We start from the raw sequence: 18,380 nt of genomic DNA, 5'->3' as shown, positions 1-18,380 counted from the left end.
GTAGTGATGGCAGAAAAAATTACCTTTTTAATATGAAAGGGATTGCCTCTCTTATTTAACTATTAAGTAAGATGCTTGTTCTTAAGACTTTGTAGACATTTATACCAATACACAGAAGGTGCTTTTTATCATGCTTTGATTTTTTAAAGAAAAACATGTGTGGACTTCAATTTAACAAAATCTTTCCTGTGTTTATTAAAATGATCATTTGAGTTTTTTCTTCTTTAATCTTAATGCATTTGATTACAGGAATAGGTTTTCAAAATAGAAAATAGCATTGTTTATTTGTGATCAATCTTTCTTGGATTTACTTTGCTAACATTCATTTATGGTTTTGTCACTATGTTCACAAGTAAGAATGGTTTGCGTTCTTTTCCTCTTTTATACCACTGTTATCTGGCAACTACATAACACAAATTAAGAACTCTCAATCTTTGCTGCTAAATAAAAAATATGTAATACTGCATGTTCAGTAGAACTTGCCCTTAAAACTATTTAGACATGGTGCTTTCTTCATTGGAATTTGTAATTGTGGATTTAATCTTGTTAAAGACATGACAAGTCAAATTTTCTATTTCTTTTTTGTCTATTCTGAGAAGCTGTGTTTCCTAAGAAATTACTTATGTCATACATGATTTCATATTTGTGGCGTATCTTCTCATAGTAATCTCTTATGTTTAAAATCACAGTGACAACTGAAATTCACTGTGATCATTTCCAAAATATTTGCAACTTCTTTCAGTATTTCATGATTAATAATGGGTTATCTATTCAATATTTGTTTTCTATTACATTATTTTTGTTCTAATCTATAGCTTTTAATTTGGGATTATTTAGATTCTTCTACTCTTTTTATAATTTCTTAATTTGGATAAATATCTACATAAATTTAATTATTTCTAATATGGTATTTGGAAGTTCCTATGTATCCCACAAATTTAAGAATTATACTAAAAATTCAGCTCCAACATTTTCCAAAATCTATTTTAATCTTTGCCTTACCTCTGAATTATTTATAATAGTAGTTTCTAAATCTTCATTTTTATTTGAAATTATCATTTTTATTTGAAGTCTAAACTTTTTTTGTAATCTCAATTTCATTTCTATTTTATTTGCAGAGTGGCAAAATAAAATGGTTTATTTGTTACTAATTCTTCCACATTTGCTGAGAATTCTTAATTTATCCTAGCTCCAATTTCATCATGTGCAAAATAATATAGTTAAGGGCTAATCACAGTGACTGTCTGAAGGTAAATGTTCAATAAGTGCTAGTTATTAGGGTACAGCAGTGGACTTAAAGTTCTCTGGCGATTGGCTTGTAAGTACATGTCAGGTGAGGGGCAATAGATTTTCAACCATGATGTAAATGGATGAAACACTATTGTAAAATTATTCAGACACTAGCTTTCAGGTGAATGCCTTTTTAACATTTCTCTATTGACTTTTTAAAGGAGCAGTATACTTCTTTACTACTTCCCAAGAGCACAAAAATCAGAGAATCAGTTAAAGAAGTAAATTTTCTTCAGCGTTAACATTTTTTTCACTAGATCTGTGAATTATGAACTTTAGATTTCATGCACATTCTACTGAGTTAACCTGGACAGTTTGTGAAGAAAAAGAAAAAAAAAGCCCAAACACAAATATCTGCTAAAGACAAACAATCTACTTTAAAAATCTTTTTACACTCTGTATAGCAATTGTACAATCAACTAATTATTCCAAACAATTCACTATTCAACAACAACAATAAGAATAAACCTTTTTGTTTTTCTGGCAGGAGTGGAGTTTGAACTCAGAGCTTCACACTTGCAAAGTAGGCACTCTACCAGTTGAGCCACACTTCCAATATACTTTGCTGTGGTTATTTTCAAGATGGAGTCTCACAAATTTTTGTTCAGGCTGGCCTCCAACTGTGATCCTTCTGATATCAGCCTCCCAAGTACTCAGAATTATAGGCTTGAGCCATTGGTACCAGACTTAGTCAACAAAATTTTTAATCAAAGATTTGAACCTTCATGTTATTCTCATTTCCCCAAGAACATTTTTTCCCAGGAAAACATCACACAGTGAATAAACTTACTTCAAATTTAGGCAACATCTCAAAAGATGTGACAAGGCCCTAAGCAGCTAAAACTTGAAATGATTTTCACTTAGTACTTCTTTTCTGGTTCATCAAGGTTAGCATCATTCCTCATCCTACAACAACCTAAGCTCCTCAAGGGCAGTCCTGTTTTGTCTGATTCTTTTATCTCTCTACATGATTTTCTGCACACTGGTAACTCAATAAAGGCATGACAAGTGCTTGCATTTTTAAGTTCATATTTTCCAAACAGAGGCATAAACAGATGAACTCTGACTAAACCTAGGGCAGGTCACCGAAAAGGAACATTTGAGAAATACATTTTCAAAAAAAAAAAAAACTGCTCACAGTTACCTCTCTCTAAAAGATCACACATGAAAATCTCCAAAGTCAATGGCATATCAGAAGTGGCATTCATTAATCTCTTTGCCAAGCAGCATAAAGCAGAGAGGCCTTTGAAAGGAGTTGCCCTTAAGAATGGAGTCATGGTTTAATGTGTTTTATTTGGAGCACCTTCCTTTTAGGAGCCAGCACCTGCAGCAAACTGACAGTCACTGCTTCTGGGAGTAGAGTGGGTAATGATAGTGATGACATTTATGGTTCAGCATTTCAAGAATTAATTTACAATGGAGATGGTTCTTAGTGCAGTGAATACATCATTGCAGTGAAAAATTGTCTCCTAGTTTATCAGCTATAAACCATGCAGGCCAGCTTAAGTCCTTTATAAGGCAAGCATTACAGACATTACTCACAATCATGTGGGTTTCAATAATTCACTGAGAAGACATTTGAAATATGAACATATATACCACTGCACTGTAAACAAGAACAAAAACCTATAAAGAAATTTGGAGGAAAAGAAAAACAATGGAAGGATGTATTCCAGGTGCCTTCTGTGTCTTTTCTTCCTTTGGATGAATTTTCTGTGGAGGCCACAAAACCCAATTCTAGACAATCAATATTGTACTTCATCAGGATCCCCCAAACATTTTATTCATTGACCTTCTCTTCTTTACCATTGCTTGTCATTTAGTTAGCCTTCAGTAAAGACTAATGTTTTTCTAGAACTTCTGTAATAGTCTCTAAATGGTTCTAAGTGTCCATTTTTTTAATGTGAGGATGGCTTTGTCTACTGAAAAAAATCACTAGGTAATGAACCCAGATTTAAATGTTGATTATATTTTTGGAAATATAAATGACACTTACAATTGCAAAATTTAATACAAATTATGGAAAAAGAACTAAAATAAACTACTATACTGCAATACACTAAAACTAACAATTCGATTGGAAGGGTAGTTAGTGAGAAGCAGAGGTACTAGTGTCAAAATATCGGTACTTATTATTGGCCCTAAAATAGACTTGGAATAAATTCTTTGAAATTAATATTTTTTGTGTTTGATGTCTGAGTATAAATAATGTATTTGGGGAGAAAGAAATGATCTGAACGATCAGTGGGATATCAGAAGAGATACATTCCAACAGCTTTCTCACCCTTTTTGTCAGAGTTCTAGATGAGCTGAATGGGTTTTTAGCCAGCTTTGTAAGCATCCCAATTCCCACCCTCATATATATCTCTCTTCTCCTCCAACACATCCTTTATTCTAAAGGTCAAATCTGAGATTTGATGTGTCCATGTTCAACAAAATTAGGTCTGCTTTAAAAAGATGACCACTTAAAATAAAATTATAAATTGGAAAACATTGAAATAACAAATGTTGATAAAACCTTCTGTAAGTTTTGTTTTATTATTATTATTATTGGAGCTTTTGAGACAGAGTCTCTCCATGTAGCCAAAGTTAGCCACCAATACACAATCCACTTGCCTCAGCCTCCCAAGTTCTGAGATCACAGGTATGTGCCCCATGCCCAGCTTTGTTTACATTATTTAAGTGTCTATGTAGAGAACTTGGGAAATAAACCTAAAATGTAAAAAGTACCAGGGCAACTATATCCATAGCTTCTTTGCAATGTTCTTCAGAATATCACTGCTTTTGATTGAACACTTATTGGGAAATAATACATGAAGTATTATAAAAAAAAACCACCTGTGAAAATTGCAATCTTTCTTGTAACTTACCAGCAAGTAAAATGACTCAGTACGCAAAGCTGAAACAGATATACCAAAGATATTCAACCTTTTGTCTATGTTTCCAAGTACCACAGTAAATATAACACATGAAAGAAACTCTATAGTCACAATTTGAAGAATTAGCTTCCAGAGATGAGTAGATGAACATCCAGAATTCTATGTACTTGAGCTTCAATAGACTATAAGCTTTGATACAACAGTCTTCTTTTGTGTACAGAAGATTGTTTTAAAGGATGACTTCACCTACCATGTACTAGTATGAATTAAAAAGGTTCTTCCCACTTATGATGGAATAGTCATATGAACTGAGAGAGATTAAACACCACTATGACTGCAATATGATTACAAACCACTTATGACAAACACTGGTACATTATTTCAAATTATAACTCAGATATTTTTCTGTAAGGATTATTAGAAAGTATTTTTTTATTTTTGTAGAAAATAGTTTTATATTACATATTCATCTATTTATTGATATTTCAGAGTTAATATCTGTTGTGCAAATTTTTTCAATTATGGCATCTTTAGTTATTAATTCAAAGAATGGAGGCCAAAGTTCAGAAGGGATTGCCTCTGGTATTGAAATATGATTTCACTAGAACTTTAAGCTAGCTAAAACAGAATCAAGATCTTAGAAAACTACCTTAAGTAACTTTAATAATAGAGCATTCTATGACTTTTTATATGAACATTAATATCTAGCTAGAAATCTTAAAGCTTATCAAACAGTTTGAAACCACTCATTTTGGATTTCTGATTAAATATTTATTGCTGAACAATAGATATTTTGAACACAAAAGGTAGAGATTAGTATGCCTATGTTCTTTCTAGTTCCACCTAAGCATGATATCTGTCATTATTGTTCAAATGTCTTAAATTAAATCAGACTACTCCTGGACAAACAACTTATCAGATTCATAGGTTAAGAATAATTTAGGACATTGGGAAATATTTCTCTAAATCTTCACCCAGCCCATTTTATGTGAATTCTGCTGGCCAGTAATAGATAAAAATTATTATTGCCATGTAGGTTCTAGGTACTTGGAACTGATACACCTTATATATGGAGAATTCTGAAACAGTGTGAGGAGATGAGCATTAGAAACAAGTGTTTTATGATTGAGGAAGATAAAGTGCATAGTGGGGAAATAGCTCTATTAATCAAATGAGTTTACTCTTACTTCAAAGGTTATTTCCTTAACAGATTAAGAGAATAATACATTCCCTCAATGCATTACTGCTTCTACATTCTTCATGTTGGATCAGAAGACCACAAAAGCTCCCAGTGCAATGTTTAAAAACTCTTAAGTTGTCAAATCACATTTTGAATTTGATTAGAAATACTAACATAAATCTTAGAATTAAGGCTCCTAGGAACTCTATATCAGGGCAGAATATTTAACATTTCTGTCCTGGCCAGAAATCTAATTCAAGCGATTTTACTTTGATGCTCTATATTTGATTAGTTAAGCCATTCATCCTGTTTGACATTGTTGTGTGGTGTTGCTATGCTTACTTTAACCAGCTGTCACATTCCAGTCCAGAGGTGGGTGAAATGATTCTTATTTATATGTAATTGTAAAACAGCCTTTAGATACTTTAAATTGGCAATAGATCAATGTAAAAGGCATTTATTCTTCAAGGATAGCCTGTCTGAAAGAATTTCAAAATTCCTTATGAAACTTTGTAAAAAATTTCTTTCCATCATTCAAATACTGGCAGACTATTTTTATACATTTCTAGATCTATTATTAAGCCTGTGATTGTAAAGAAAAGTCTCTGTGGTAGATATTCATTTCTTCATATTGAATTGATTCTAAATTTATATGAGACTATTCATATTCTATGTCCTGTCTTTCTGAAGGAGATTATAACATTTAAAACAGGATGGTTTTTTGATCTACAATTAAATACAGAAAGAAATTGGAATCTCTCCAATAGAGATCCCACTCATGTCTACACATTGAAATGACAATGTATTCAATGAACATTTATTTTTTACTCTCTATGTACCTGGTGGACAGAGACTCAGAGAACAGTTCTTCACTCAGGGAATGTAAAAAATAATCCAATACCATAATAGTCAATCTCTTTATCAATATGCACACAAAACCACTTGCTTTATTCAAGCTTTCACTTCACAAGTCAGGTTAGCATCTGCAAATAGGATTGGTTTAATTAAAAGGAATTATCTTCAATCATTATTCAATTTTCTTGCTTCCAAGTTGTATTTACTTTAATTTGGAGATAATTTTTTCAAAGAAAAAGCAAATTTATTTTATATCATCACCACTACTTAATTGTAACACCATGGTTTTATCAAAACTAGAATCCTTAAAATATGTTATTATTTTAGTTGCTTTGGAAAATATTTACTTTTAGTGAACTGAATATGGGATTAGAGTGTTTAACTTTATATCACATTTAACTGAGCACACAAAGTGCTAACAGAAGGAAAGTGTTAAAATTAATTGCCTGTGAAATATTTTCAAAGAATTAGCTTTGATGTGAAAAGAACAGCAGTGTTGTAGACAACTGCAATGCTACGAGCTTGAGACACTAGTTCCAACAAAAACATGCTCAATAAAAAGAAAGGAAACCACAATAAGTAGTTTTTTTTAATGCATCTGTGATAGTATGAAGCTTTCACTTTCTTCATTACTTACTAGCTCTCACTTATTTTGGTATTCACCTATTATGCCATCATTCTTTTTTAGTGATTCATCAGCTATGTGATGAATTAAACCATCAATCTGAGTAACCACTACCTAGGAAAAAAGCAAGCTGAGTTAACTTAATGCCATTTATCTGGATGGAAAATAAAAAAAAAGCAGTTACTGAATTAAATGTTCCTAAATGTTTCATGGTGACATATCATATAACCATAACATCTGGATAATGTATTTCGCTATCTATATCCAGATGTCTGGCATCATGTGGAAACAACCTCAGTGGTCCAACAGTCAACAGCTTTCACTGAAGAAACCCTTTATGCTGGACAACTCAGTGACCGTATCACCTCAGTTATTAGCTATTAAAATAGCCTCTTAATTAGTCTTCTTGATTCCATCTTCTCCCCACTCCAAGCCATCAGAATACTAAAATGCCATTTTCAAAATCTTAGTTCCTTGCTGAAAACACTTATCTTGCATCAGGTTTCCACTGAACACAGGTTGCTACATACGACTATAATAGGAGACTTGATAAGACCCCCCCCTTGTATGTCGATCTCATGTCACATACACTCTCCATTTGTAAGTCCTTCCTTAGGAATGGCCTGGAGTTGGCAAACCCAAGTCCTTGAGCTGTTTTTATGCTTAGTTTTATGTAATGTATATCAGATCTGAAAATAGTTCCAGGTACATCGGTCACATTCACTCAACAAATGGAGGCAACTGTTATCTACTAATATATTAATACTTGCAAAACACAGTTTCTAGTTTAAAAAGTTTTTAACAAACATCCTTTAATTTTTCCCTAACATTTGTACCATATTTCCTTCACTCTAAAATCTTATTGATTATAAGTTCAATTAAAAAAAAACTTTTTGAGTGTAAAAGGAATCCTATTCCATGAAGACTATAAATCTTAGACTGATTTCATAAATGAGGCTTTCTGTAAAGACAGTGTTGTTTCAATTCCAATACTTTACTATTATTTTTATAATTCTTCTTTGCCTCATGAACTAAGCAAGCTAAATCGCTTGACTTAAGGAAAAGGAAGAATTAAAAATGATTCCTAAATTTGGGGCATATGATGCCACAGAATGAAATTAGATATGTAGAAGGTGTGTTCGGTTCTGTCCGTGTTGAGATTACCATCAGAGAGGAACTGTTTCATGGGGCAATGAAAATATCAACGGCCCACTGAAGAAAAAGCTGCAGATTGGCACATGGAAGATGCTTAATGTGATTCGTTTAGTGACAGATCCTCTCAAGCTTAGCTCATATACAGGATTCATGACGAGTAACAGAAGAATAAATCACTTGAGACTATGAGTACAGAATATCAAAGATGTTTCTGGAATCAGGACAATTCTAAAGGTCCCCACATAAGTTTGTTTGTATTAATTCTAAGGGTTAATCCCCTCTTATAAATTATAATTGGATGAGTATTTGTTATGTATTAAGCATTTAATATGCCTTATTTCATGCAAGTCTCGCAATTCTCATGGTTTATATTCTATTTTCCACATTTATAAGTGAGAAAAACACCTTTGAGAATTTAAGTAACCTACCTAAGTTCACCAAGCTTATTAGTGGTAACTCTGGGATTGACCCTCAGCTCCTGACCTACTACAAATAGTAGACACAGATTGTACTGTGCCCTGAGGTCTCTGCAAATACTCTATCCTGTTCTCCACTGGCTTTTCTGTTCCCCACAATATCAGCCTTTATCTGGAGCATCGTAATTTTTCCAGCTCCATTCACATAATGAACTTTGAATTCAGTTACTATTTCCAACTAGTGATTTATTTTTCTGTGTCTAACTCTGAATTACTTTTTTTTAAAGAGCCTATTTACCTCAATGCATATATTTGAATCAAGAAATGCAGTTCATAAACGTTGGTTAGTCTTTGGATTGGCTGCTCTCAGGTCAGGTCCCCATGTCAAACTGATTACTAGTTCTCAGGAAGACCAGACAGGTCAATCCAAGGCTGCATATGGGTCAACTTTTCTTAGAAGATGATATGGATGATAAAATAGAATCAGTTCTGTAATAGGAAATAGGTAGAAGGTGAAGCTATAGAAGTTAAAAAAAGATTCACCATAGATCAAAAAGAGAAGAGTCCACACAAGGAGTCCTAAGAAAAAAAAATATACAAAGACTGGCCAGAATAAGAGAAGTCAGGGCAATAAATCAAAATAAAACAGAGAACTAGAAGAACCAGTAGAAAAATAGAAAATGGTGTTAAAAAATTCTATGATGAAGAGTTCGATAAATGAGAATCCATTCTACAATGGCAAATATTTCATCAATGTCAATCATTCATTGTATACAAACACATGTACACACACACAAAATGTAGCTTACTATAATGATATATACCTCGAGAATATAGGAATAACAAACTCACTTTGTCCAATACAACACAAAATACTTCTATGGCTTCACATGTGGCAGTGCTAGTGGGGTACCCAGGTAAGTAGTCCTTCAGCACTGGACACCACCTGGGTGTCCTCTAATTCAATTCAGTTATGACACTATCTAGCTGGAGATATTGTCAGATACACAAGTAACTTCCATATGTTAAGCTATACACAGGTTGAGGGTTCAGACAGTACTCATTTCTGTTGCCAATCAAAGGTCCAGTTTGTTTTACTTGTGCTTCTAATTTGCTATAAAGGACACAAATGAAGAGATGACTATAGCCAGGCATGTGGTGAAGCAGCTGAGATGGCGTGCCCTCTCCAGGAGTATTATTCTCCAGTAACTTGTATATGTTAAACTATACAGAAACTCTCAAATCTAATCTTTTGAGGTTGGGGACTAATGGAAACTTCATTGCACATGCATGATTGATTGAATCATTGTCCATTGTTGGTCACATCAAACTTCAGCTCCTTTCCCCTCCAGGGAGATGTGGGTATGCTGTTGAACGTCCTAACTTTCTAATTATGGCTAGTGACCAATCCTCATCCTGAAACTACCTAAGAGTGGCCAGCCATCAATAAACTCATTTGCATACATAAAAAAGACACATATCACTTTGGAGATTCCAGAGATTTTAGGAGTTGTATACTAAGGAACTAGCCCAAGACCAAATTTATATTTTATAGCATCACAATGTATTTCCTCTTATACTCTGAGGTACATAGGGATGGTCAAGAGCATATTCTTGTTGCCCTCATAGTAGAAGCAAAATTGTTAGTAATCACAAAAACTGATGTATAATTTTAATCATAAGACATGCTACAGAGAAAAAAAGCATACAGCACATTGAGATCATAGAACAAGAGGACTTATACTGTGACAGAGTTCAGGGAATTCTTGTTTTTTAAATGATGCCTGACTGGGCACAGTGGCACATGCCTGTAGTCCTACCTATTCTAAGTGAGATAGGAAAATCACTTGAGCTCAGTACTTCTGAGCCATAGGTTGTCCACACTAAGTTTGGTATCAAATGTGGTGACCTCTGAAAGAAGGGGAACATCATGTTTCTTAAGGAGGAGTGAACCAGCTAAGTCAGAAATGGAGTAGGTGGGACTTGATTCCTGAGCTGAGATATGAACAAAGAAGAGGAATTGACTACCTGGCATAGAAGAGAGAAGAATGAGTAAAACCCCTTTGGCAATAAAAGACCCTGATGACTTCAGTCATCTGAGGCTGAAATGGAAGAAAATAAGGTCTAGACCAGAGAGAAGACAGCACATTTGAAGTAAAAAACCTTGTAAGTCATGTAACAAGTTTGTTCTGTTATTAACCTATATGCAGTAAGTTGGGAGGGAAAATAAAGGGGTTGACATGCTCAGATGAATATTCTAAGACATTGTTATAGCTATGATATGGAGAACAGATCACTTATATTGTGCAAGATTATTTCTCTTTCAATTAAGAAAGTTTGGACTCATATTGGTTTAAGGGGAAAAAAAACACTTGTTGGTTCCTAAGTTGTAAACTATGGCCAAAAGTAGATATCCAGACATTTTAGGATCCGTTTATTACTTACTGTTGTTTACAGAAATATATTCCTGTACCATATCACTGCTTTTTACTGTGTTGGCTTTACCTTTGGGCAAGAGCTCCTCTTCTAGGGGTGAGATAACAGCTGGCAGTCTACAGGCAAAAATCTCATATATTTTCACACCAGTAGAAAGAGAAAATCCTTTTTCTTCTAGTTCCAGTGGAAGTCCCAGAACTTCCATTTACTGAACAACTTGGGTCCCATGCTCATCCTTGAAACAATCACAGAAGAGGATATACTCATGCTCAGTGCTGAATGACTTGCTCATTTCTGGAGCTAACTGGTACTTTCTATCCCACCCAAACAACATGACCTTAGGAGAGAAAAGGAAGAGTCACATAGAAAAACTTGGATGTTGTAAGCCAGAAGTAGAGGATACAGAGTAATTATATAGAGAAAGGTTAAGATGATTTTATGAGACTTCTGGAGAGAGATAATTATAATTTGCATTAAGAACAGAGATTTAAGAAGTATTTAGGAGAATAATTTTGTAAGATTTGTAATGAATTAAAAAAAGTACAAGAAAGAGATAAGAAGAATATGTCCTAAATTTCATGTTTACACAATTGATGATGTCATTCACTGAGAGAGCCAACACTGAAAGGGACTCAATTAGGAGGTAAGAAGAGGGGGGAAAATGATGTTTAATTTGGAATATGTTGAGTTGGATATGCCATTGAGATTTCTAAGGAATTTTAAGAAGACAGCAGATATATAGGACTAAAGATCAGGGAAGACCTCTAGCCTAGAAGTATAAGCTTTTCCAGGACTGAAACAGTGACTGATTTGAAGGTCATCAATTATTATGGACAGTGATAGAGCAGATGTCAGTGGAATGAGTGAACGGTAAGAAAATGGAGACAACCAGTATATTCTAGGAATTGCAATAATTAAATATGGATGCATATTCATTACTAATTCCTATACTGAATAGTGGGTTTAATTTGCTTCTCCTTGATTCTGGGCTGGCTTTAATAACTTACTTGACCAAAAGTATACAGCAGAAATAATATCTTGGGATTTCCAATGAGAAGCCTTGTATCTTCCGCCTGGAACAGGCATTGTGAAGAAACTGTTAGCTATTGTGGTTCTTGGGAAAACTCCTTATGCCTTGGTTTCCTTATTTGTACAATGCTAAGCATTCAATAATTGCTAGTTGTGACTGTATCAGTATTTTCTGCTTAATCTGTATTGAAGTGAACTAATAGGCATAGAGATAGAAATTATCTTACTTATACCTCTACAAAGGCTAATATTAATAAGATTTTAAGACTATAATAATTTTAGTGGTCATGATTTATACTCTTATCATAAGGCAAATCACCAATCAACTAAAAATTTATAATTAGACTTCATAAAAGAAATGTTTGATGTCCTGTGCTTTTTGGGACCATGTGGGAAAATTCACTGGTGATATTTTCACAGGCACTTTATCATTCAAGTAGTCTTTCTGAAGTTACACATAGCTGCACACTAATATCATTTTCAGAAGTACCACCTCCACAACCCAGAGTATTAAATTACCACTTTAGTAGCTGTCATAAATCCAAAGAGAGTATTTCAGGAAATACCATTCCCAGATTAAGTATTTGTAACAATGCCATTATAAAGAGGAATTTATAGGTATTAAACAGCCACTAATTTTATCTGATTTGCATCTTTCAAGTAAGAGGAAAATAGAGACAATCAAGTATTCCCTGAGCATAACAACTTGCTTCCAAATAGCATTTACCAGTTACCCTAGTCTTCAATGGGGATTTATGAAAAATAATTCATATGTGACTCAAGCATGAGGAGAAAAGAGGCTCTTTTGAACCTCCAGGAACCTTCTCTTCATCCAGTTTGCAGAGTTTGTAGATGAGAAATGGGATAGATATTGCTTTAATTACTTTTAGAAATTCAACTTCATGTTGGTTGCATGTTTTTCACAAACTCAGACGCAACCAGATTTTTTACTCCAAGAGATACATAGATTGCAAGATCTTATCCTTACTTGAATGCTTTGTCAGTTCAATTTTCTTCCCCCATCCCTCAATTTCCAAAGATTTATTATCTAAAAAAAGTGTATAGAAGACTATAAACAATGTGTTGTGCCAGGCCGTTTACTAGTAGATACCAGCCTTCAATGTTAGTACAATAGAAATTGGATTAGTTGACCAACTTGGCATAGACAGTATTGTCTTTAGTCACACACGAATCACCATTTGTATTAAATATAGATCACTAGTGGGAGGGGCAGGATATAAGGAAAGGGTGAAGAAGGTGAATATAGTGGAAATAATATACTCATGTATGTAAATGATTAGACCTATTGAAACTATTCTAAGAATGGGAAGGAGAGGGGAATAAAGGACAATGATGGATGGGTGAATTCAGCTATGATGTATTGTAAGAACCTTTGTAAATGTCACAATGTATCCCCAGGACATCAATAATGTGATAATAACAAAATATAGATTACTGGAAAAGGTCTAAATACTTTAACTCATTGTAATAATCATTGAACATATCAAATGTGCAATGAAAGTTATAGAAATAGTTAGGATTTAATATGAAAAAAAATTCTTTCACTTGCATTAAAAGTTTCCTAACATTTTCTCCTCAATTTTATTAAAAGGAGCAGCATATGATTATGTGTTTAAGAACTGAACTGAAAAAAACTTGAATATCTTAGTGGTTTTCCTTTCTGATTCTAAAAACAAAAAACTCAAAACTCTCAATAGAAATATCAAAAGAAGAAAATGTGCCTAGCCCAGGGTCTAACACAAGTGAACAGTTCAAATTTATGCTGAAACCACACATGAAACTCTGTCATGTCTCTTGAATTCTCTTCATCTAAACTCCTTACACTACCATATCATAAAGAAATACTTCTCTGTGTGCTAAAAAGTGGCATTCCATATCATGTCAATATGTTATCATAGTAACAGTGACCATGATAATTCCTTTAATTCACTCCTTTTTCTTCCCTTACGAAACAATTTAGATTCCTTTAAACCTAATTACTGGACAGGCATAAGAAAATCAATCAGAGAGGAGAAACCTTCCTAAGAAAGTATTGCCAACCTCTAGCAAAAAGAAATATATGTTGTGTGTGTGTGTGTGTGTAAAACCACAAACCCTTAGCAAATTTAAACTAATGTACAAATTAGAGGGTGGAATAACTGTTTTCTATTAACTATTTGCTATGCTTCAGGGATATTTTCTTTTTACCTCTCAATGATAAATTTGTGAAAATTGTCCCAATGGTTGTCTCAATCTAATTTTCCACTTAATCTTTCTATATTTCATCTCAATTCTTTTTAAGGGAGCTTTAAGGTGAATAATAAAAATATATGTCCATTTCACAAAAATACATGCATAATATACTTAATAAAATTTAAAAGGCTGCAAAAATGAGGATAACAATTATAAGTACACTTCCCTTTACTATAGTATGTGTAAGTTTTCTTATGCTAGCATTCTAACAATGCCAAGAAATAGACCCAATTACTTTAAATATTTTATTGACAATATTAATGTTCTGATGTATCAGGATATTTTCAGGCAGGTAGAAAAAGTGAGTAAGACCAAACTCATGATTTCTGAGTTATTGTAGATGTTAAAAAGATATAATATTGCACACTTTTTTTTTGCTTAAATATGTGTTATTGTCCTTTAGAAAAGAAAGTAAAGGAAACTTCTACTTTCCTTTCACACATACAATTTGATATTATATAGAACAACACTAAGACACAGGGCAAATCTCATTTAGGAGGCTATTTTGAAATACATTTAAAATGAAAATATAATATTTTTATTTGTGACATCAACAAGACCTAAACAAGGTCCATAAGATGGCAAATATTCAGATTTATCTACAAAGCAACTACAAGAGTATTCACAGCCTAGCCTTAAAGGTGCCATGTCACTGACTGCTAATTCCTTAAGGATGCTGTTTTGACAAGTCAAGAATCAAAATATTTCTTTTAGTAAATAATTTTATTTATAGTGGAATTTCCAAAATGTCTTATATCTTGAAATAATCCACAATGTACTTTTTAGTGCTTACATTGCAAAGATGCATTTCTTATAAAAAAAATCAAAATATATACCATTAGGCAGTATTGTTATATATATTTTATTTGATACAATATAACTGAAAGATTAAAGAGAAAAGCAAAAGTTAAATATATTTAAAATTCCCTGTAACTGATTCCCAGATGTTAAAATGTTTTGAAAAAAAATAAAGATCTAAACACCATAGACATTTTGATGAACAAAATTTATAATATATATAATTTAAGCATTGTAATTAGCTACATTTAATGAATTGCCCCCTATTAGAAATAGTATTATTGGAACTATGTATCTAAAACAACGAAGGCAAAGATGAAGAGAAAAAAATAAAAAAAGAGAAGGAAGTATTCATTGCAATCATGACTTTTAGTTAAATACACTTTCTTATAAAGTGACAAGATGATATTTACAAATTTACACAGAAAATAAGTCATTATACACAGGTTGTTTATTTATTTTTTTTTTGGACATGTTGGTCGTACTTCCTTCTGTGTCATAGGCCCTCCTGGCAGAACTGATCTAGACTAGATATTTAGTTCATAACACATGATAGATAAGCCTGGAACTAGAGGCTCCTGGAGTTGCAGGCTGTGAATCAGTGCTGGCAACTGGGGAGAGAGAGGCTGGGTCTTGGACAGGCAACCCAGGTTGCTCTGTGGAGGTGATCCGATCCACTATGCTGGACAAGCAATCCAAGCTGGATAAGGAGCTTTTATCTGTGGCAAATACTAATGATAGAAGGAGAAAAACATTTAAGAAATTATCCCTACACAGATACACTTGCTGATGTTGCCCCTTAAACTATAGGTCAGCAACTCTGACACCAGATGACCTCTGTGATCACAGAAAGCCTGATGTAGAAATTTGCAACAAATATCTGGTAATTCCTGAGGGTGGAGGTGTGGAGCGAGGAACTACCCTGGTAATATTTCAAGTAAAAGTGTGTGTGTGTGTGTGTGTGTGTGTGTGTGTGTGTGTTAGGGTGATTTAGAGTACAACATGTGTGTTTACTTTATTCTATCAAAGGCTCCCCATAAGAACCACACTTTCATCTCTTAGCCCAGTACTACCCAGAAGAACAGAATCTTCTTTAATAGTCTGAATTATGAGGGTTGAACTGGTCTTTAAATGCCTCTGAAGTTGTCATTTCTTACCATTTGATATATCAGGACAGTAGACGCTGTCAAAACTGCTGCTCTTTCTGGACCAGACAGGACTGTTACATTCAGGCTATAACACAAGGCACAAAAGGAAATTATTTTCAGGTCTTGGCAAAAGATTCTCTGATCTAGGGTGAGATAGTGTTTGCCCACCAACTCAGGAAAATGGCCTTTCTCAATCACCTTCATTGCCTTGATTTAGAAAGCGTTGGCCCTCTCCAAATTGCCAGGGCACCAAGGTCAATCGCTGTGCTTGAAGAGGAGAGCAGCAGCTAAGGGGGAGGGTGGAATTCAGCAGCAATGTGCATTGGGTTAGCCATGCAAAATGGATTGGAGTAGAAGGAAGCCACACTAATGCTGGGAGAACACTTTCCCAGAGCAAAAACACATTAAAATCTGGCAGCTTTGGAGCAAACGCCCTCTGAAAAAGAATGCATCCACATCTCCTTCCAGCCAGGCCCCAGCAGAGCAGGGACTGTGGCCATGTGGTCACTTCTTTCTAGTTGTTCATTCAGTTATAAACTGTGGGGCTGGGGGAGTTTCAGATAGTTGCCTTTAGATGTTAGCCTATGGCAGGGTCCGCAGGTGGTATATATTGAAAATAAACTGAATAACAAAAATCATATGATTGGTTATCTATCTCACAGGCCAGCCCTCTACTTCAATGTTTATCTTCTTAGCAGATGCTGGATAAACTGCTAAAATCTTGTTCAGCACTCCTTTCCTGGCACCTTTCTAAATGTAAACACCTCTCCTCTCTTAAAGCAACTCAGCAACTACCTCCATCCCATCCTATCCCATTACACCTGCTTTAAATGAGATATACGAATTTTTAGAAAAGATTGAGGTAGCTGAAGTGGGTACCAGGGCTGTGACTTACCATGCCATCTGAACAGTTGGAGGTGGGGCTGGTGGGCTCGGAGCAGCTCTGTCCCGGGAGGCTGTAGTAATTCTCCACCTGCTCCCTCAGCAGCTCCTGCAGGCTCTCGATGTAGCGTATGGCATTCCTGAGGATCTCCACCTTGGGTAGCCTCTGATTAGGGTTCGTTGTGGTGCACCTCTTGAGTGTCTCGAAGGCCTGGTTGACTTTCTTCAGGCGTCTCCGCTCGCGCATGGTGGCCGCCTTCCTCCGATCCATGGTGGTGGACTTCCTCTTGCACGCTTTGCAGGCCCACATGAGGCAGTGACCAGCCTGGTGGTGGCCAGTAGGTGCTCGCACGTGCTCGTCCTCATCTGAGCCCTGCATCTCTGCTTTGTGCACCCCGAAGGCGACCACTCGGGGCTCGAACTCTTCTCCGAACTCACCCTCGGGGGATGGGATACAGGAGCCGTCATAAAAGTATTCAGAAGGTGAGAACTGGCAACCGTCCATCATGTCCATCCTGCAGAGGGGCAGGCGGTGCACCTGGACTGCGGGGAGATAGGTAAGGGAGAAAGGCGAGCCTGGGGCCGCTGCAGGCCGGCAAATCCCTGGTGGAGCTCCGGAGTTCCGGGGTTGGTTTCTCTGGCAATTAACAAGGGCAGACGCCTGTTGGCCTGGGTCTGCCTGCTGGGGTTGGGGCTCTTTATATATTCTTGGGTGGTGGGGGAAGGGAGGCTGGCCCAAGTGGCTGGGCACTATTAGCATATCTCACCGCAACCCCGCGGGGGCTGTCTGGGCAAACCTCTGCCTGTCCTCTAGAGACAGTGCTGTTTACTGGCCCTTTTGACACTAATAGTTTTACTGCATTTCTGCTGGGGTGGGGATGCTCCCGGACCTGCTCACCTGCACTTTCTGGATGACCTAAACCAAGGGATCATTTAAAGAGTGCAATGACAACTTTCTGAGCTTCATCATGTATTAAAAGAATAATAATATTATTACATAGAGCTCCCCACTTTCAGCTGAGAACAGAGAGCTGGCCTGCCCTCTGAATCCTGGACAAGAGTAACAATCCTATTCTTAGGTGTTTGTGTGGTGTCTCTTTTTCATAAACTTCATCGCAGGTGTTTTTTAGTAACTGCACTATGATAGTTGCTAAACCCTTGAGGTGAGTTGCACTCATAGAGTGAATGTAGCATGTGCTTTTTGAAATTCTGATGAGATTGTCATTTCATTGGCTTCAAGTTATTGGGGAAGAGAGGGGAGTTTTCTTTTAAGACAGGATTTCCTGCTGGTTCTTCTGCTCATCTTAAAGGAAGTGAACTCAAGAGGACCAAGTGACAGGGAGCACGCCTCCCTTGTTTGCTTCCTTTCTCCCTTCTGCACAGAGGGCTGAGCACCTTCCTCCTTTATGCCTGGCCTCCTCTAGAACCTGAGCA

The 18,380-nt window shown here is 35.5% G+C and overlaps 1 protein-coding gene across 1 annotated transcript; it reads right to left on the bottom strand.

Annotated features, from left to right (window-relative positions):
* Nucleotides 1-15,187: 15,187 nt before the first annotated feature.
* Myf5 (myogenic factor 5) lies at nucleotides 15,188-17,749 on the bottom strand. Its single transcript, XM_020173067.2, has 3 exons — nucleotides 16,960-17,749; nucleotides 16,074-16,149; nucleotides 15,188-15,647 (listed from the first exon to the last, which is right to left on the bottom strand). Exons 1-3 carry the CDS (start codon nucleotides 17,704-17,706, stop codon nucleotides 15,457-15,459), a joined length of 1,014 nt encoding a protein of 337 aa, XP_020028656.2. The 5' UTR covers nucleotides 17,707-17,749; the 3' UTR covers nucleotides 15,188-15,456.
* Between the last annotated feature and the right edge of the window lie 631 nt (nucleotides 17,750-18,380).

The sequence above is a fragment of the Castor canadensis genome, chromosome 8 (genome assembly GCF_047511655.1).
Source record: "Castor canadensis chromosome 8, mCasCan1.hap1v2, whole genome shotgun sequence".
NCBI classification, from domain to species: Eukaryota; Metazoa; Chordata; class Mammalia; order Rodentia; family Castoridae; genus Castor; species Castor canadensis.
This window is presented reverse-complemented; position numbering and strand designations above follow the sequence as displayed.